This window comes from Marmota flaviventris, chromosome 2 (genome assembly GCF_047511675.1).
Source record: "Marmota flaviventris isolate mMarFla1 chromosome 2, mMarFla1.hap1, whole genome shotgun sequence".
Classification (NCBI taxonomy): Eukaryota; Metazoa; Chordata; class Mammalia; order Rodentia; family Sciuridae; genus Marmota; species Marmota flaviventris.
In genome coordinates, this window is record NC_092499.1 from 121,873,632 (window position 1) to 121,895,500 (window position 21,869).

Consider the following 21,869-nt stretch of genomic DNA (forward strand, 5'->3'; position numbering starts at 1 on the left):
TTTTCTGGGGTAAATAATTTCTTATTTTCCAGCTTCTGGTCATTGCCCCAGTGTTCCTGGGCTTCTGGCAACATCACTCCAATCTCTGCTTCTGTCTTCATATCACTTTCTCTATGCATCTGGGTCTGTATCTACATCCCTGTTATTAGTGTACATGTAAACACATCTTGGGCCCACCTAGATAATCCAGGATAAGCTCCTTGTCCCAAGATCCTGAACTTTATATCTTACCTGCTGCCACCTACTTAAGATTGACAAATTCTGGGGATTAAGAAGTGAATATGTGGGCTGGGGTTGTAGCTATGAGCACCTCTGAGTGAGATAGTTTAGGTAGAGGACCAGTAACATGTAAAAAGCCTGTTAAAGGTAGGAAAAATCTGACTTGTTTGGTGAGTAGCAAGGAGTCCAGAGTTGGAATTTAAAATGCAAAAGAGAAAGTAATAGGATATAAGATTGGGAGGTGACAGTGGGGCTAGATCACACAGGGCCATCATAGGCCATTGTAAGGAGGTTGCTTTTCTCTGAATAAAGTGGGGAACTATTGGAAGGTTTGAGTAGAAGAGTGACATGATCAAATGCATTTAAACATTTTTTTTCTTTAAAAATTTTATCTTTATTTATTTATTTTTAATGTGATGCTGAGTATCAAACCCATGCTTACACGTGCGAGGCAGGCATTCTACCACTGAGCTACAGCCCCAGCCCCAAATACATTTTAAAAGGATCACTTCAGCTGCAATTTTGAGAATAAGGTGTAGAGGGATGAATGTAGTAACAGATCAAATTAGGAGGTGAGAGATACTGATAGGCTACTGGACGAGAATAATGGCAGTAGATATGAGGAGAAATAGCTAGTTTGGATATATATATTTGAAGGTAGAGCCATCAGGGTTTCCCAACAGATCAGATTTGGATTATGAGAGAAAGTATCCTAGATGTTGATAGGCTGTAGTTAGTTGCGATTAGCTGAGATGGGGAGACCAAAAGTAGAAGAGTTTCCAGAAAGAGAGATCATGAGTTCAGTTTTGGGCATATCAAATTTTGAGATGTCTAAGACAGACATGTAGAAATGTCAGTTAATCATTTAGTATGGGAATGTGAAGTTCATTGGAGACATTTGGGCTGGTGTTATAAATTTGGAAATTGGTGACATTTCGATGGTATTTAAAGCCACCAGATTGGATAAAATCAGGGAGTGGATGTCAATAAAAAAAAAAAAAAAAGGCATTACCAGAACTAAGCCATAGACACCGTAAGATTAAGAGCTAAGGAAGGGGGCTGGGGCTGTGGCGTCTACGGTAGAGCACTTGCCTAGCACATGTGGGGCGCTGGATTAGATCCTCAGCACCACATAAAAATAAAATAAAGGTCTTGTGTCCAACTGCAACTAAAAAATAAATATTTTTTAAAAATGCATTTAAGCTGGGCCTGGTGTTGCATACATATAACCCCTGCTAATTTGGAGGCAGAGGCAAGAAAATCTCAAGTTTGAAGCCAGTCTGGGCAACTTAGCAAATGAAATTCTGTCTCAAAATAAAATTTTTAAAAAAGCCTGGGGATGTAGCTCAGTAGTAGAGTGCTTGGCAGCATGCTTGCTTAAGCATATATGAGGACCTGGGTTCAATCCCTAGTACCAAAAAACAAATCAAAAGGACAAACCCCCTCAACTGATAGAATTTAAAGAGAAATAGATGTTGGAGACTTCAAACTTCAACCTGTTTTCAGAAATGGACAAAGCTAGTTGGCAAGAAAATCAGTTAAGGGCACAGTTGAATTCAATTCCATCTATCATCTGGATATAATTGTTATCTGTAGACTTCACCCAACAACACACTCTTCTCAAGTTCATATAGATAATTTACCAAGGTAAACCACATTCTGAGCTGTAAATCACACCTTAACAAATTTAAGAATAGAGACCACACCATGTCTGTTCTCAAACTACAGTGAATTTTAACTAAAAATTAATAACAGAAGGCTAGTTGGGAAATACCAATACCTGAAGGTGGAAGAACACACTTCTAAGTAACACAGGAATAAATGAAGAAATATCCAGAGATATTTTTAAATATTTTGAACTAAGTAAAAATGAAGACATCAAAATGTGACTAAGTAGTCCTGAGAGGGTCTTTTATAGTACTGAATGCAAATATTAGAAGCTAAAAAAACCACTCATCAGAGCTTCTACCTTTGGAAACAAGAAAAAGAAGAGCAAATCAAATCCAAAGTAGGCAGAAACAAATAATAAATAAAAATTAGAGTATAAATGGGTGAAATTGAAAACAGGAAACCAATACAGAAAATCAGTGAAATCGAGATGGTTGCAGAGGATAATAATTACCTAGAATAGTCATCGTAAAATGAAGGGGATTGACCTACGGGTTGATAGATGATGACACAGTAGTAAAGGGTGGCATAATCTGATGACATGAGCTTCACAGCTGAAGGCTTTTATGGTGGAAAGAGGAAGAGAAATAAGTCCCACCTCCAGGCCCAGTGTTATGAAGGTGGTGGCAGATAAAGCTATCTCAGCTGGAGAGGACTGCAGGCAAGTTGGTGTCCTCAGGGAATATGTATGTTTTAGTTAGAACAGGAAAAAAAAAAAAAGAATTTTGGTTTGCTGATATCGGGATGAGTTTCAGAAATCACAGTTCTGGGTTCCTAGAATTGAGGATGAATAAAAGATGCCTGCAGATTAGGGAGTTTGAAAAGTGCTACAAGGAGCAGTGTAGGAATTATGAAGGTCTTGGGCTAGTCTGGGGCTTCTTTCAGGATGTCTTAAGTAAAGGGCAGGATGTGATTAGTCCTGGCTGACTCTAGAGAGAGAGTGGTGGTGAGCCTGAGAGTGATGGGGGTAATGAGTTATATTGTCTATTGCTCCCTCTTGTCCTCTCTAGCCAGTGATGAAGAGGCCTGAGGTTCATCCTTGGTTCTTGCAGGGGGAAGGAGTGGTTTTACTCTAAGGATAAGTTTCCTTGTTGACTCCTATTGAATAAGGATAGAAAACCAGTTAAATTTTTATTTGCTTATTTGAGAGCAAGCATTGGTTAAACTTTTATCTTGTGTTATATAGAATTCTTCATCTGGTCATAAGAGATATTGATATTTTAGTGCCTTTCTTCAAAAGTTGTGAAGTTATTACTTATTGCCGCAGTCCAGCTGGCTGCAGCAAATTAGCTGGGGGGCGGGGTGACGAACAACTTGTGTACATTGATACAGCAGGAGTAGGAGCCGTTTATTGTAGGACAACAGAGGTATTTATACATTTTACACAGCTTATCTTAATTAGCATAAACTAGATACATCAGTCAACCAATAAGGAATCTCCACACTTAATGGCTCACTGGTGTTACTTCACAAACCACTCCCTCTGGCATTTTGCCAGGCGCCATCTTGACTTGTTTACAGACCCTAACATTTCTCTGGCAAAATGCCAGGAGCCATCCTGACTTATTTACAGACTCTAACAACTTATTAAAGTTATTACTTTTTAAAGGAGCATTATATAGTGACATCCTATAGGATTATAATGTAGGTTTTATTGAATGCCTTTTTGATAAAGCAAGCAAAAGAAGTCAAATTCAAAATCTGAAATTTGTGTGTATTAAGTAGAAGGTATTTTCTTGGAAAATGTACTATTAGTATTTAGAATTCTCATGACAGGGATTTTCTCAAAAGTAAGTCCTTTATAATAGATGTTTCTAACTTATTAATGTCTTTGTTTGCAATTGTTGAATATATCACTAGGTAAATAATAAAGCTTGAAAAAAAATTTCCCTTTTTCCCTCCTTAGTTGGTGCTTCCCGTGCTGCTGTTGATGCTGGCTTTGTTCCCAATGACATGCAAGTTGGTCAGACAGGAAAAATAGTAGCACCAGTAAGTATTGCCATAAAATATGCCATGCAGAATTCTGTGGGGATAAGCACTGTATGTATTTGTTGAACAATAATCTCAGTGATTTATACCTTACTAAATGTTTCTGAGCAGTTTGCCATGCCCAGTATGGAGGTCTCCTTCCTACAAGGTCTGCAGATTTCTTGATCTCAATAAAATGTTTAGTAGTTTTTAAACCAGAATTATTTTTCAAATTTTTCAGACCAGCAGAACATTTCATTAAATGAAATCATATCATAACATCAACTATGAAACTTACAAAAGTAGCATTTTATTATTGTTATTGTTATTACTTTTTGTGTGTATATGTACAGTGCTGAGAATTCAACCTAAGGCTTTGTGCATGCTAGCAAGAGCTGAGCTATATTCCCATCATTATTTTATTATTAAGTTGATTTTGTAAATTCATATTGTTTGCCAGAAAGACTTTAGAGTATAAAATCAATCAGTAAAAATTATAACCTCTTTTAATGAAGCCAGGATTTTGCAGTTGGGAGCTGTGAATGACAATTTTTGTCTTATATCTTCTTGAACACCTAGTTTGTTTCTACATTTTGTTTGGTAGTAAAATTCTGATTCATGTAGATAAGTGATACTAGAATGTTACTTCTTGAGTTAAATCTTCCCAAAACTTGCACAGTAGGAAATTTTGATTTCAAAATTCACAGATAATATCTAATGACTGCTCACATTTATTAGGTAATAACAGTTTTTAGTGAATCTTATTTTCAGCCAGTTTAAACCTTTATTGCATGAGAAAATGTGTTTTATGTAATTAAAAGCAAAGTGTGTGGTTTTTTTTAAAAAACATTTTTAGACCTTTATTTTTGTTTACTTTTTTTTTTATGTTGTGCTGGGGACCAAACCCTGTACCTCACACGTGCTAGGCAAGCATTCTGCCGCTGAGCCCCAGCCCCAGCCCGCAAAATGTGTTTTTTATCACTTCAAAACAACATATTAAATCATATCCATTTAAAAAATATATCTCAGTGCCCTATTTGAAAATTTCAAAATAGCATAGTTTTTAAAGGCTTATCTTTGAAGTTTGTTTTGAACTATCTGCTTAAGTCTTTTGCCCTTTAAAATTGGGCTGTTTGTTTCTTTTTAAGAGTTCTTTACATAAAGTGTACAAATTATTTGTCAGATATGTATCCTGAGTTTATTTTAATTTTGATAAAGTCCAGTGAAGCATCTTTCTTCTTTTGGCTTCTTTTTGTTATTCAGCTCATTTGAAGTCAGGTAAGATCTCAAAACTTAATACAGGCACTAAAACTATTCATAAATTAAGTCAAAACACCATGTGACCTGCTTGCTTGTCACACTAAATTAGTCTGGCTGTGAGAGTGGATTTATTGAGCAGATGAGCTTGAGCCTTCCATGGCATTTAATTAGGTGTGCCACACATATATTTTTTTGTGGAAATCTTGCTTGTCCAGTCTTACATGAGTAGACATCCTCAGGCCTGAATAAAGGATCATCATCTCTCCTAATAAAAAATACTTCTACAAGAAATTCAGAGTTGAGGTGACAAACTTTTACTTATTTTGTCAGAAAACGAGCTTTTGTGGTTGTTTAATAACAGAGGGCAGGGAGTAACTGGTAGCATCCTTTTTTGTATGGAATTAACTCATAGAATCAGCTTTATTCAACATTGCTCTTATGAATATAGAATTATTAAATTTTTTGATAAGGAAAATATATATATTAAATACATTGAAGACTTTAATGTAAGTCATACAGCTCCCCAGAGAATTCTGATTTATTAACTCTGGAGTTAGGTATGGATATTTTGTGTGTATTTTTTTTTTTTTAAACTCTAATTTTTTTTTAATAATCTCAAATATCCAGAAGGCTTGCAAGAACAGAACAAACCTTTTTTTAAAAAAAATATTTGGGGCTGGGGATGTGGCTCAAGCGGTAGCACACTCACCTGGCATGCGTGCGGCCCGGGTTTGATCCTCAAGGGCACCACATACAAACAAAGATGTTGTGTCTGCCGATAACTAAAAAATAAATATTAAAAAATAAAAAATATTTATTTTTTAGTTGTAGTTGAACACAATACCTTTATTTTGTTTATTTATTTTTACATGATACCTAGGATAGAACCCAGGGCCTCGCACGTGCTAGGCGAGCGCTCTACTGCTAAGCCACAACCCCAGCCCCAGAACACACCATTTTTTGTGAGTGGTCTATTTGAGACAAAGTTGCTGGGATGATACCCAGTCATCCCTAAATATGTTATATAGCAAAATCTCCTACGTAATCACAGTGCAACCTTTAAAATCAGAACATTAATAATACTATCTAATCATCAGACTCCATTCACTTTTGCCTATTATTTCAATAATGTCCTTTATAGCAGAAGGATCTAGTTCAGAATCATGAATTTCATTATCTTTGTCTTGTGCCCTTTAATCTTTGTTCCTCATTCTTACTTTGATTTCATGAGAGACTTAAAGACTATATAGCTTCCTTAAGAAGTGTCGCTTCAAATCTTTTGCCTTTATTAACAGAATTACTTGTTTTATTATTGAGTTGTAAAGGTTCTTAAATATATTCTGATAATGAGTTTCTTGTTATATACACTATTTTTCCTCCTTATTTTTTTAATATGTTGAATCAACATTGCTTGGTTTTTATTTGTTAAGCCTCTTTGAATTACTGTGATAAACCATAGCTGATTATATGTTCTCATTTTTATTTATTATTGTTTTTTATTTATTAATACATCATTAAGAATTTTTTTGGTCTGACTTTATCAGGATGTTCTCTGATTTTCTTTTTTAAAAGTCTTTGGTTTATTTTTTAAAATTTTAAAATTCTTTTTAGTTATACATGATAGTAGAATGTATTTTGACATATTATGCATACATGGAACATAACCTCCTGTTTTTCTTGTTGTACATGATGAGGAGTTACACTGCTTGTGTATTTCTTTGTGTGGTTTCAGTATCAACATTGCATTGACTTTATAAAAGGTTGGAAGGTGTTCCCACTGTATACTTTGGGTTTGTGTAAACTTGGTGTTATTTATTTATTTCTTGGATATTTGGTAGAATTCATTAGTGTAGCCATCTGAGACCGGAATTTTCTTTGTTGGCATATTTGATAATATACTCAGTTTCTTTCATATATTTAGGAATATTCAGATTTTTTTATTCGATTTTGCTATGGGGTGTGTTTCAAGGAGTTGGCCCATTTCTTGTAAGGTGTCAAGTGTGTTTAATAAAGTTGTTTATAATCTTGCTTTGTTTTCCTTTTATTGTCTGTAATTTCTAGAGTGATAGTCTCTTTCATTTCTGGTATTGGTAGTTTGTGCCTTCTTTTTTCCCTCCCTTTATCATCAATCTGTCCAGAAGCTTATGAAAATTTAAAAAATGGTTTTTAGTGACCCAACTTTTAAAAGTAATACCTTTGGGGGCTGGGGATGTGGCTCAAGCGGTAGCACGCTTGCCAGGCATGCACGGGGCGCTGGGTTCGATCCTCAGCACCACATAAAAATAAAATAAAGATGTTGTGTCCACCAAAAACTAAAAAATAAATATAAAAAATAATACCTTTATTGAAATGCAATTCACATATTATACAGTTCACCCATATAAAGTGTTTAAATTTAGTGGGTTTTTGTGTGTGTGTGTGTGTATTTGTGGAGTGGTATACCTCAGTTTCAGATCATTTTCATTACTTCAAAAAGAAACTCCAGGCACTGGGGTTGTAGCTCAGTGGTAGAGTACATGCCTAGCAAGTGTGAGGCACTGGGTTTGATCCTCAGCACCACATAAAAATAAATAAATAAAGATATTGTATCCATTTACAACAACAAAAAGAAACTCCATACATATTTTCTTTCCAACTCCCCTATTCTGGGCAATTTGCTAATCTACTTTCTGTGCATACAGATTTGCTTTTTATATATGAAGTCAGAATATTTTATTTATTTGAAGTTTTTTATTTTATTTATATGAAATCAGAATATTTGGGGTTTTTTTGCAATTTTTTCCTATTTAGTATGATGTTTTGAAGATTCATCTATGTAGCATTCCTTTTTATTGACAAATAGTATTTCCTTGTATCATTTTATTTATCCATTCATCACTTGGTAGACATCTGTGTTGTTTATACTTCTTAACTATTATAAATAATGTTACTGTGTACATTCATGTACACATTTGTGTGCACATGTTTTCATTTCTCTTATTTATATACCTAGGAGTGAAACTGATGAATCATATGGTAACTTAATGTTTAACCTTCTGAGGAATTGCCAGTTTTTCCAGAACAGTTATACCAACAATGAACCAACTTCCATGCTTGTTAATTTTTTTCCATTCTTTACCCGTTTTCCATTTTATTGATTTATATTTTTTATTTCTTCCTTATAATTTGGGTTTACTATACTTCTATTAATTTTGTATTTTTCTTGCTTTTAAATGTAAATAATAAAGCTGCCTACTTTTCTCTAAGCACCCCTTTAGCTGCATTTCCCAAGTTTTGCTGTGTTGTTCATCTCAAAGTATTTTTTTAATGTTTATTTTTTAGGTTTTAGTGGACACAATATCTTTATTTCACATTTATGTGGTTCTGAGGATCGAACCCAGTTGCCTCATGCATGCTAGGCGAGCACTCTACCACTGGGCCACAACCCCAGCCCCTCAAAGTATTTTCTAATTTAGAAAAATTTGCTTTCTAGATATTTGTAGTTTTTTCCTAGATATCTTTCTGTTATGGATTTCAAATTTAATTTCTTAGTATTCAGAGAATAGCTCTTACTATGTTTTAGTCTTAAAATTTATTTAGATTTATTTTATGTCCCAACATAGGCACTATTTTGGTGAACATAATGTGTGCTCTTAGAAAGAATGTGTATTTTGCGCTTGTCAGGTGTGATGTTCTGTGAATATTAGTCAACAGGACAAATCTGGAATGCTACCTGTTTTTGTACATGAAGTTTGTTGAAATATATAGCCTTGATCATTCATGTCCTTATTTTTCTGTGGCTGCCTTAGCTGTACAACAGAAAAGTTGGGTAGTTATGACAGAGATTCTAGAACTACAGAACCAAAAGTATTTACTATCTAACCCTTTCCAGAAAATGTTTCCTGATGACTACTCTATATCTTATATGTCCAATTGAATTATTTTTGTCTAGTTATACCATAGATGACTGGGAGAAGGTATTAAAATCTCCAACCATGATTGTGAAATTTTTGTTTCTTACTTTAATTCTACCAGTTCTTGCTTGATGTATTTTGAAACTCTTATTATTGGGCATTATTATAATTATTCATGATTATAGTCCTCCTGATAATATGGATCCATTTGTCATTATGTATTCCTCTCTTTATCTTTGTCTTAAAGTCATATTTGAAACATCAAAATTAATATATATTATATATTTATATATATATATATATATTAATCTCAGACATTATAGTTTTTAATCTCTAGAAGTTTGATTTGGTCTTTTTATCTCTGCCTAACATTTTCAATCTTTACTTTCTTGAACATTCAGAATCTTGTTATAATTTTCATATACCACTTTGCCAGTTCTCTCATCTTTTTCATTTTGGGATAGATGTCAGTTGAATTTTTATTATGAGTCATATTTTACTGCACCTTTTCATGCCTGTAAATTTTTTCTTGGATGCCAGACACTGTGCATTCTACTTTGGAGAATGCTGGACATTTTTGTATTTCTGTAAGCATTCTTGAGCTGAGATGCAGTTGAAGTTACTTGAAGCAGTTTGATCCTTTTAAATTTTGCCTTTGAGCTTCATTATGTTCGAGCAGAGCAACCGCCTTTAATCTATGACTAACTTTTCCTTTCTGCTGAGCCAGAAATCATGCATAATGTCCCATGAATTATGAAGTGTTCCACTGTTTCCACTAGGAATGTGAACTACTTCTGGGTCTTCATGAGCCTTTAGGATTATTCTTTCTTTTCTGACAGTTCTTTCCCAAACTAGTTTTTTTTCTTTTTACTTTTTTAAAAATAAATTATTAGTTATAGATAGACATAATACCTTTATTTATTTTTATGTCATGCTGAGGATTGAACACAGTGCTTCACGTGTGCTATGTAAGTGCTCTGCCACTGAGCCATAACCCCAGCCCTTTAATTTTTTTTTTTTTAGTTGTTGTTGGACCTTGTATTTATTTATATATGGTGCTAAGAATCGAACCCAGTGCCTCATGCATGCTACTCAGGTGCTCTACCACTGAGCCATAACCCTAGCCCACTAATACTAGTTTTTTGTTTTGTTTTGTTTTGTTTTGTTTTTGAGAGAGAGAGAGAGAGAATTTTAATATTTATTTTTTAGTTTTCAGCAGACACAACATCTTTCTTTGTATGTGGTGCTGAGGATCGAACCCGGGCCGCACGCATGCCAGGCGAGCGCGCTACCGCTTGAGCCACATCCCCAGCCCAATACTAGTTTTTATATTAAACGTTCTGTGTATTTTCAAGAAATTAAGATAGGAGAAGATACTTTTTATATTTATTACCACATATTTACCATTCTGGTTGTCTTAATTCCATCTGAAAATGAGTTTCCTTCTTATATCATTTCCTTCCAGTCTGAGGAACTTCCCCATTTCTTGTAGTACTGGTATGACAGTAATAAACTCTGTTTTCATTAATCTGAATATATCTTTATTACAACTTCCTACTTCAAAGACATTTTCCTAGACTTAGACTTTCAGGTGGATTTTTCCCTAGTATTTGGAACACATTGTTCCATTATCTTCTGGTGTCTTATTTTTTTCCTAATGAGAATTAATTCATCATGTGTATTATTCTTCTCTATGTATTTTTTTGTTGCTTTTAAGATTTTCTTTTATCTTTCACTTTTAGAAGTTTGATTATGATGTATGTGGGGTATGTTTCTCTTTAAGTTCTAGGTTTTTTATTGGTTGTTTTTAAATTTTTTATTTCTCTGCTGGTATTTCTTTTGTGCAATCATTATAAATATGTTTTCCCTTAGGTGCTTGACCATAGATACCTGCTTTAAAATCCACATATGCTAATTCTAAATCTGAGTGATTTGAGGACTGGTTTCTTTTGTGATTATATTTCACAACTTTTCCTGTTTCATCATATGTGTAGGACCCCTTATTTTTGGGTTGTGTATGGCATTTGTTGATGTGTATCATATCTATCAATATTTATTGTATTAAATTAAAACAAAAATTTAAATATTTTCTAACTTATTTGAAAATAATAAAAGTTATTATTACATAAATAACATCTTTAATGAGAATAGTAGTACCATTTTATATTTTTGGCTTGATTTCTGGCTTAATTCTCATTTCTATTTCCGGTGGTATTATATATTGGTTTGAAAAGTATGAGGAAAATCTAGCATCACACAGATATATGTTTACAAAAAGAAGAAGTATTTTGATACCATTTTTAGATAATCATGAATATTCTTTACTTACATCATATCCAAACTTGACATATATTAGTTTCCTAAAGTTTATTTGTAGTATAGAATCTGACACCACATCAGTGTACTTTTCATAGTCTTACATTGAAATCCACTGGTGTGTCTTACACTTTGAATGAGTCTTTTACTATTTTGTGACTTTATACATTGTTCATTTAGAAAATGATGATTTACTGAATTATTCATATCTTCCAAATGTTAACACATTTATTACTATATAAAAAAAAAACCAGGTCTGGGATTGTGGCTCAGTGGTAGAGCACTTGCCTAGCATGTGTGAGGCACTGAGTTCAATTCTCAGCACGGCATATAAATAAATGAATAAAATAAAAGTCCATCAACACCTAAAAAAAAATATTAAAAAAAAAACCCATATTAGCTGGGCACAGTGGCGCCTGCCTATAGCCTTAGTGGCTCAGGAGGATGAGGCAGAAGGATGGCGAGTTCAAAGCCAGCCTCAGCAAAAGCGAGGTTCTAAGCCATCTCCGTGAGACCCTGTCTCTAAATAAAATATAAGAAAGGGCTGGGGATGTGGCTCATTGGTTGAGTGCCCTGAGTTCAATCCTTGGTACCCCACCCCCACCCTCCAAAGCCCCAACATTCATTAATATCACTACTCATCAGATGAGTCTTTGAGGCTCATAATCATGGATATAAGCTTTTTTTTTTTTAAAAAAATTCTGATTCTCACTTAAAAGCTCAAATTTTGTTCTTGAGAAGAAATACTTTCAGTTGTTTTCTCAGAATTGACGTTTATTTTATTTTCAAAAAAATGCCTGCCAAAAGCACAAATGTGTACCAGTTGTTCTTTGAAGTAAAAATGGTGTTTCATGACAAAGTGGCTAGTTTTGCTTACAACTCAAGCCATCACGAGTGTTGTTCCTCAAGACTGTCATTGTGCTTTGGTATGCAGCACAAGTGCCCTCTGCATATTTCACAATTTGTCACCCAGAATATTAAAGATATGAGTAATCAGAGATCAAGACTTAGTGAAATTAATAATTCTTACTGCTTCATTTATCAAGGACATTCTTAAGTGAAATGGCTTCTTTTTTTTTTTTTAACAACGGAATAAGTGGCCATGAAGAATATAATGAGGATGACTAGTCCAGTTGGTGCCACTGCCTTTGTTCATGTGGAGGCTGCAGCAGTTTGGCCCACCATTGTTTTCACATCATCAGTACAAATATCAGTGTAGTTTTTCCAGTATATACCATGAGAGTCAAAAAAGTTGTTTAATATGTTAAGTATTTCAGCATCACTTGTGTTTATTACCAAGCATTCACATAATTCACATAAAATAATTCCTCAGGACTGTGGATGTAGCACAGCAGTAGAACACTTGCCTAGCATGTGTGAAGTCCTGGGTTCCATTCCCAACAGTGAAAATAATATCTATTCTTCAGTGATTAGTTGGTGGTAATGCTGAATAAATGCAAGTAGAGCAGCAAACCCAATCACGTCTGTAGATTTGTCTGTTAGGCACCAGTACAATCTACAGATGATGTTGACTTAGTATTGATGTTTATAGCTAACTCTCTTATTGAGCAAGTTACTATACATTGGAATGTGTCAGAGCCATAGTTTCTTTTGCTAATTTTTATCAAACAGATATACAGCAAAGTCCCTTTTCTTAATCTTTACTTATATTGATAGTTACCTTTATTTATCTTCTTTGGACAATGAAAGATTGATAACTTAAGATGTTTCAGTGACGTTTTCAAGTTTGGAAAGTTAAATAAACTGCCTTTCAACACATCACATCTATGTTCAAATAAAATCTAGTTTATTTTACTCTAAATTCTGAATGATTGTTAAAATGGCTGTTGCTTTCCTTATCTAAGATACAGTAAATTATTAACATCTATAAAGCTAAGAAATATAACTCATTTTTGTTTCTTTATAATTTTACATAGTCATTTTTAGGATAGATTCCTCTTTTCCATAAGTTAAAGAACTCTTTTCAGTTTCATCTTTTTCAGCATTTTTAGACATGGATATTTCAGCTGAGGGTTGAAAAAGTGAGTTGTGTTTATTTTAGTGTAAATATTATCAAAATCTAAAATAATAGTTTTAGAGGAAAATTTTAAATATCTTGAAGTTTAAAAATTTTAAGTGTTATTTCCATTTAAGACAACAAAGTATACTGCTTCTTGCATTTCTTTGCAGGTGCAAGGAAATCATTGGGATTTTAAATACTGACATTGAATAATAATGAAATAGTAGAACTTATATAAGTTATAACTCTTAAGTGAACAAATTGCTGGATTATACTGACAACAAACTGAGTTAATCTCTAACATATATTTATATATTTATATCTAAAGTGTCCTACCTTAAAAATTTTAGGAAACATAAAAATATAAATGGATGCATTCTGTTAACCATCAGAGTGGTGAATTCCTCAAAAGTCAGGTAGCCTCTGAAAAACTCCATTATATACTTGTGGGAGTATGAGAGAAAAAAGGGCATATATGTGTTATTGTGAAACTAGTTGCAGACCCTCCGTAAGATCTTGGGCTCACAGAACTATCTAGACCATCTTTTTAGAATTATTATCTAATATTGAAGGATTAAATTGTTGAGATATTGAATAATGTGTTGTAGAATTTATGGACTATAATTTTATTGATTAATGTTTTTTTGTTTTAGTGGACAGTTAATGGGCCTGAACTCTAACTCCAACCTCTGTCTTCTTTGTTCAGTTCTTTTAGTCCTAACTGGTGGCTGAGAGTCCACATCATATATGCCTAATGCAGGGGGCAGCCAGAGTTTTGAGTGACATAGATATCCAAAATTTGTCCTCTCCTTTTTGGAACTTTTTCCTCCTTTCCAGCTTAAATAGCTCCTACAAATACTGTCTTCTGTGTGGTTTTCTCAATTAATAAGATTATAGATTTTTATCTGAATACCTGCTTTCTGATTGGGCTTTTATCCCTTTGGAGGATCTGCAAATGCCCCAACTGAAAAGTGGAGCAATCTAGACTCATTTCAATATGTCTCCCTCTCATATAGAGTTCTGGCTTCTCAGATGCTACCTATCTGGGTTGATCTCCAATGTATCTAAGCAGTTGCTATCTATCTAATTTTAAACAGGTTTTATATTGTTTTAGCACCAATATGCACCAATATGAGCTGTTCCCTCAGGTTGATAAGCAGGAGTCCTGAGCCCTAGAACTGAATGCATTACTTCCCCATGTGCTCTGACTAATACAGATTGTACTATTATCCCCTTAATAATATCTTAATTAATGCTCTTTAATGTTACATTAGGGGTTTGGCAGCCATATTCCATATTGGCAAGAATGACACTCGTGAACATCCAGAAATCTCTTCCCATTTGAATTGCCTACTAATAAACCACATCTCTCTCATCTAGTACTAATGTTGTGTTTCTTTGTAGGTAAAGCTGAATACAGTGTTTTCATTTATCCATATTTAATTTGGATCTGTTTTCCCTATACGAAGCCTTTTGAATCTTCCCCTCCCCCTCATATTTGGGATTGAACCTGGATTGTTACTACTGAGCAACATTCCCTGCTCCCTGCCTCTTTTGTTTGAGACAGCAGCTCACTAAGTTGCTTAGGATGGCCTTGAATTTGTCATTCTCCTGTATCAGTCTCCCAAGTCCCTGGTATTAGAGGTGTGCACCTCCATGCCTGGCTGCCTTTTGAATCTTGTAAAACTTGATTTCTTTTCTACTCACTTTCAACTTTATTTTGAGGATAACTTTTATTTTGTGTTTTGTTGCTATTTTGTAATGGCTTTGGAAAAACATAAACACTGTTCTGATGGTAAGTAGTAAATAGTTCTCTACTTCAAGTAAGGGAGCACATAAAGTCAGAGTTGTTACCCTCACAAAATAATAATTTTACTTTCATTTTTATTTATGTGAGAAAATATGTAATATTCAAAATATATTATGATTTTAGACTTTTAAATGCTTTGTCATTCACTATAATTTACACATATGAAAGATTATTTGGCACATATATATGAAACAGTTTTTTAGTATCCTTATGGACACTATTCTTATGGAGTCATGCTTCCTCTAATAATTCAGATCTAGTATTTGGAATCTACTAGTTCCGATCTTATTATTATAAAAAGATTCTTCTTGTTTTTTAATTTAACTTTTTATTCAGAAGTAACTTCAAGCCAGGTATGGTGGCTCATACCTGTAATCTCAATGCTCAATGACTTGGGAGGCTGAGGTAGGAGGATATCGAGTTCAAATCCAACCTCAGCAACTTAGCAAGTCCCTAAGCAACTTAACAAGACCCTGTCTCAAAAATAAAAAGGACTGGGGATGTGATTCAATGGCTAAGTGCCCTAGGTTCAATCCCCTGGTACCAAAAAAAAAAGAAGAAGAAGAAGAAAGAAATATCTTCAAACAAAAAAAATGAAATTACAAAATATTACAGTGTGTGTGTGTGTGTGTACGTATATGCACATATATGCATATACATATATTTTCCCTGAACTTTCACAATAGTAATAAAGTGGTACTTTATCCGTGAATACCTCAGTGTATATTTCCTAAGAATAAAAATATTCTCTTATACATCTACAGTAGTTATATTTTATGTGCCAGTTTTGTCAGTTCATTTTCAAATTACTGTTTTCTATATTTTATATTTCAATTTTATCTATTAGCCTAATAATATTAGTTACAGTACCCCCATCCCCAATATAGATCTACTTTAGAGTCAAGTTTTGAATGTTGTCATATCCCTTTGTGGTTCAGTTCTTGTGAGGGGATGATCTCAGTTCCTATTTAGCCTTTCTTTTTAGCAGATCCTCTGCACCTAGACCTCAAGAGTTTCTCAGTGTTCCTGCCTTATTCCCCACATCTCTACTTATGGCAGTCAGACTCTGCCTTTATTTCTTGGTGGTGGATGACAGTCTGAATGGTCTTGAGAAAAGATGTATTGAAACTAGGCAAGAGGTTTTTTTCTTGTTGTTTGTTTGGTTTTTTTTTTATACCAGGAACTGAACCCAGGGGCACTTAACCATTGAGTCACATCCCCATCCCTTTTTTATTTTTTATTTTGAGACAAGGTCTTCCAAAATTGCATATGGATGCACTAAGTTGCTGAGGCTGGTTTGAACTTGCGATCCTCCTGCCTCAGCCTCCCAAGCTGTTGGGATTACAGGCATGCACCATCATGCCTGGCTTAGAGGAGATATTTTAAATAAATTATATGTGGTCCTGTCCATTTGCTATATGTGGGCCGCAAATTTGGCATTAGGTTTTCTAGAAGCCAATTTCTATTGAGAAACAAGATCAGTGCCCTGATTAACAATGTCCCAAAGGTAAAAACAAACTGTTACACATGGGAAGTATCATTTGGATTGGTATCAAGATCAGAGAGCTATGTATCCCTTGAGTCCTCATAAAGAGGACACTATTGATTGACATTCTCAACAATACCTTTACTATAAATAGGTCAGTAGTTTCGTAGGACTGTTTTATAATGTCTCTGAATGTAGGCCAATTGCCTAATATTAAGTGCATTTTCATGAAGGGCAGGAATTTGTGCATTTGTGTATGTGTGTCTTCTGTTTAGACTTGTGCTAGGGCAAAATTACAGACTGTCAATTTAATTGTAGGGCCCTTCTTCAAATGAAATTTTATCAGGAAGAGGTGAGATTGGGTGGTATATGTATTATGCTACTGGCACAGCTCTTTCTCCCTTTCTCATTTTTCTGAGGGAGTGAGTCTCTGCAGAATGACTAGCATGTAGAACACTTGTCCAGAAAAAAAAATGGTGGATTGCATAGCCTCAGGTAGTTCTGCATAAATATGTCTACTTGAACTGAATTTTGGTTTTGTTCTTTAATATACTGCATTATCTTAAATATACTACATTATACTTTAATATACTATATTATCTTAAGTCGTCACCAAATTTTAAAACACTTTTTTATCATCATTCACTTTTTGTCAGACATTGACGTTTTCTTCTGCTTCACAAATAAACTTACTATACTCTCTACAAAAGCAGAAATGACACAAAACAAAAACCCATGTTATCCATATGTGTTAAAGAACCGCATGATCCTTTTTTTGTTTGATGCTAATCTTTCCCCCTGTCTTCTGGAGCCATCATTTTCTGCCTTCTTTGGGACAGTGTCCCATTTGTTACCCATTCCCTCTGGGTTCAGTGTCTCCCCTCCTCTACTGGCTCCTCTTTTGTAACCTCAGAAAGAGAACCCCCTGTTTAGCCAGCAGTCTCTTTTCCTTTCAAAGTACCCTTGAAAAAGTAGTTTACATTTACTAAATTCCTTTTCATTAAAAGTTTTACATATGAATTTATATAAATGTGTAAAATCATGTAGAAATACAACAGTAAATATTTATGTTTCTACCACCAACCTTAAAAGCAATATTATAATCCAGTTGAAAGTCAGGTCTTCTTCCTTAAATGCTTATCCTTCCCTACCCTCAATAGTAACAAGTATCTTACACTTGATGATGATTATTCCACTACATTTAGTTTTTGCTTTTACTATGTTTCTACAGACCCCTAAACAGTATGTAACTGAGCTTTCCAACTTGAATACTGGGGATGATAGAGGGCCAGATGTTGATTCTCTCGGCCTTCAGAACAGTAGACCAGCCTTATTCCTCTGCCACAGTGTACCATACAGATGCTGTTTTCTGTGTGCTGTGATGAAAAAAGTTGGGGAGCAATAAAACTTTATGTTGGTAGTAGCGTGTGTTGTTTTCTCTTATTTTAGTCAATTTTGTATGAGATTCATCTGTTAATGCAGGTGGCATTTTTTTCCTTGTATTTCATTAACGTCTGGTATTCCATCATATGAATATATCACATTTTACCCATTTTCTTATTAGTGGGTATTTATTTAGGTAGTTTATAATTTCTTGGTTCCAAATAATGTTACCATGAAGACTCTTACATGTGTCTTCTTGTATATATTTAACTAGAGAAATTCCAATGAAGGAAATTGTGCAGTTTTAGGGAATCTTCTAGAATCTTTACCAGAATCTGACACATTGTTTCTGAAGTGGTTATACCAATTTACATTTATCAACAGTTTTAAGTCACCTTTGTTTTCATCCTGTTCTGGAGATGGATGGTGGTGGTAATTACGTAAGGTGAATATAAATTAATGATCTAGAATTGTAGACTTTAAAATGATCAGAATGGTAAATTTTGTTATATTTTACCACATTTTAAAGATGTCTTGTTAGTCTGATAACCATTAAATCTCACTATGCTTTTTATGTGCTGTTTCCTAATTGCTAGTGAGGCATCTTCATATGCTAAATGTTCATTTAGGGTCCTATCCCTGGAATATTTCATATGCATATCTTCTGCCATTTTTCTAGTGAATTGTTTGTACTTTTCTTATCAATTCTTGGAAGTTTGTTTTTTTAAATTTTAATTTGTTATATATGACAACAGAATGTATTACAATTCATATTACACATATAGAGCACAATTTTTCATATCTCTGGGTGTACACAAAGTAGAGTCACATCCTTTGTGTCTTTATATATGTACTTAGGGTAATGATGACCATTTCATTCCACTGTCTTTCCTACCCTTATTCCCCTTCCCTTCCCCTCCCTTCCCTTTTCCCCTTTGTTCTATCTAGAGTTCATTTAATCTCCGCCCCTGCAGCATATTATGAATCAGCATCCTTAAACCAGAGAAATCATTTGTTTTTTGGGATTGGCTAATTTCACTTAGCGTTATATTCTCCAGATCCATCCATTTACCTGCAAATGCCATGATTTTATTCTCTTTTATTGCTGAATAATATTCCATTGTGTATAATGTACCACATTTTCTTTATCCATTCATCTACTGAAGGGCATCTAGGTTGGTTCCACAGTTTAGCTATTGTGATTGTGCTGCTATAAACACTGATGTGGTTGTGTCCCTGTAGTATGCTGTTTTTAAGTTCTTTGGGTATAGACTGAGGAGTGGGATAGCTGAGTCAAATCAAATGGTGGTTCCATTCCCAGTTTTCCAAGGATTCTCCAGATTGCTTTCCATATTGGCTGCACCAATTTGCAGTCCCACCAGCAATGTATGAGTGTGCCTTTTTCCCCATATCCTCGCCAACACTTATTGTTGTTTGTATTCTTAATAGCTGCCATTCTGACTGGAGTGAGATGAAATCTTAGAGTAGTTTTGATTTGCATTTCTCTAATTGGAAGTTCTTTTTTATGTCTGGCTAAAAATATTTTGTTGATTGTATGTATTGTACACATTTTCTTTTAGTTCATGTCCCTATAAGATGTAGAAGGGCTTTTCCCCCCACTAGTTGTAAGATAAGAATTAATTGAAAATTTAAGCAAACTTAGGATCAAAGTAAAACCCTTTATTTTACCTCAAAGATGAAACTAAAGTTAAAAGAAGTAAATTGACTTAATGTATCACATTAGCAATGGACATGGCTCCTAAAGCCACACCTTTCATTCAATTGCTGTTAGGTAGTAGACTTAGTAATGAGCTGTGAAATGTGAACCAACAACATAGCAGGATCATAGGGTTTCTCTGAATTGTCTTTAATGAACAATGAAGTAACTTGCAGAACAACAGGTGTACTAACCCTGAGAATAAACAGGTTGAAGCCAAGGGAGCCAATTAAGAAATATGTCAAGAAGAAAAGATCAATGGAGCTTACTCCTGACAGGATCTACTGAGGTTATTGTAAAGTTAGGATATATGGTCATGTTTCTCAATGTATTTCAGAAGGAAAATTTCTTTAGTATCACTAACTAAAGACCAACTAAAGTTGGTTAGTAGACCAACTAAAGTTGGTCCAGTCACTGACCCCAATACCCATGTTAACATAGGATTGGCTTGTGGATAAAGTTCCCCTGAACAGGATGGTCACCATGACAATTCTGGAGAGGACCAACTATGGTTAAAAACTCCCCAGTCCAACTTGAGGGAGGAGATGAGAATCTGATTGGTGAAGATTGCATAAAATTGACCCCAACTTTCAAGGAAAATATAAAACAACAATAAATTTGGAAGCAGCACTATTTACTTTGCTGTTTTCTGCTCAGAGACGACCCACTCACTCTCTTGAGAGTGTACTTTGCTTGAGTCTTAATTTTCTCTTATTCATAATAAAATTATCTTGCTTGGCTTTTCAAAAAAAAAGGAAATATAGATATAACTTATTACCCAAATTTAGTCTATTCCAGAAATTTTGTAAACACTAAAGCTTCACAGTATCCAAGTCTATATTTTATTACCTTAAAAAGCGAGTATTGGGGCTGGGGATGTGGCTCAAGCAGTAACACGTTTGCCTGGCATGTGCAGGGCGCTGGGTTCGATCCTCAACACCACATAAAAATAAATAAATAAATAAAGACATTGTGTCCCCCTAAAACTAAAAAATAAATATTAAAAAAGCGAGTATTAATAACTAATTCCTAGTCCAAGCAAAACCTTAAATAATTTTCCCTAAGTTTCAAAATCTTCTTAAACACCTATATAAAAATCTCAAGATTTTCTGCATAATATAAAGCATTTAAAATATCAGATGCTTAGTTATTTAACACTTACTAAATTCATTAGTTTGTGTGTTTTGGACAGATTACCATACATTATCAGATATTTCTTGTACACTGCTCCAATGTGCACCAGAGTGTAAATTAATGAGAAAATGTCAAAGATAGATGGTAAATGCAAATAACTACTAGCTAATATCCATATATTTTGTAACAAATATTCAGATAGCAAAAAGTTAAAGTGAGGAACATTGGATGTATAGGTTAATTTTGAGAGAGTTGTATCTTTGTAACATTTGGTCTTCTACCTGTGACCATAATTTACTTATAAAGCCATTTTTAAGATGAAAGCATACTGATAGAAGAATTGCCCATATGAGATTTGATAATGAGAGGTGAGACAGGGATCTGTAATCCCATTTGTTGTTCAGTAGTTTCAAGGTGTATGGGAGTAAGCTAGAAGAGGGGCTCTCATCAGATTCAAAGAAAAGATAGATAGTTTCCTCCGCTGGGCTCCTGAAACTGCAGAAATAAATGACTGTGAAGCATTGTTAGACCAAGTGATGAGATGAAAAAAAAAATCTCAAAATGGATGTTTCTTTGTGTTGCTTTTGCTTGTAGTTACATTGGAGCATAAGATATGATCTTGCCTGGAAAGTAGCTGAGAAACAGCTGCTGAATAGACTGGATAGTCTCACTCAGATTCATAAGCAGCTTAAATATGCACTCAGGCTGATTCCTACTTTTGTTATATAGATATATAGATATGTAGGAATGTAATTGATGGTTACTGTCTCTTTTTGGTAGATACCCTGTATCAGATTAGAAAAATTCCCACAACAAGGCAGTGTCACATAAATGGTTAAAGATGGTTAAGAGTCCAGATTTTCTTGCCAGGTTGCCTGGATTCTGCTCTTTTGCGTTACAATTTGTATACTGTTTGACCTTGGACAGATCATTTAACCTCTCTATACCAGTTTTCACAGCTGTACAATGGTGATGATAATAGTCCCCTTTTCATA

At 34.3% G+C, this 21,869-nt stretch overlaps 1 protein-coding gene across 2 annotated transcripts in view; it reads left to right on the forward strand.

The window, feature by feature from the left end:
- Positions 1–21,869, forward strand: part of Etfa (electron transfer flavoprotein subunit alpha) — an 84,203-nt gene that overhangs the window by 38,973 nt on the left and 23,361 nt on the right. For both annotated transcript variants that reach the window (XM_071608498.1, XM_027925825.3), the window contains exon 9: positions 3,794–3,876. In XM_071608498.1, coding sequence (XP_071464599.1) covers positions 3,794–3,876 — 83 coding nt within the window. The remainder of the gene's footprint in view (positions 1–3,793; positions 3,877–21,869) is intronic.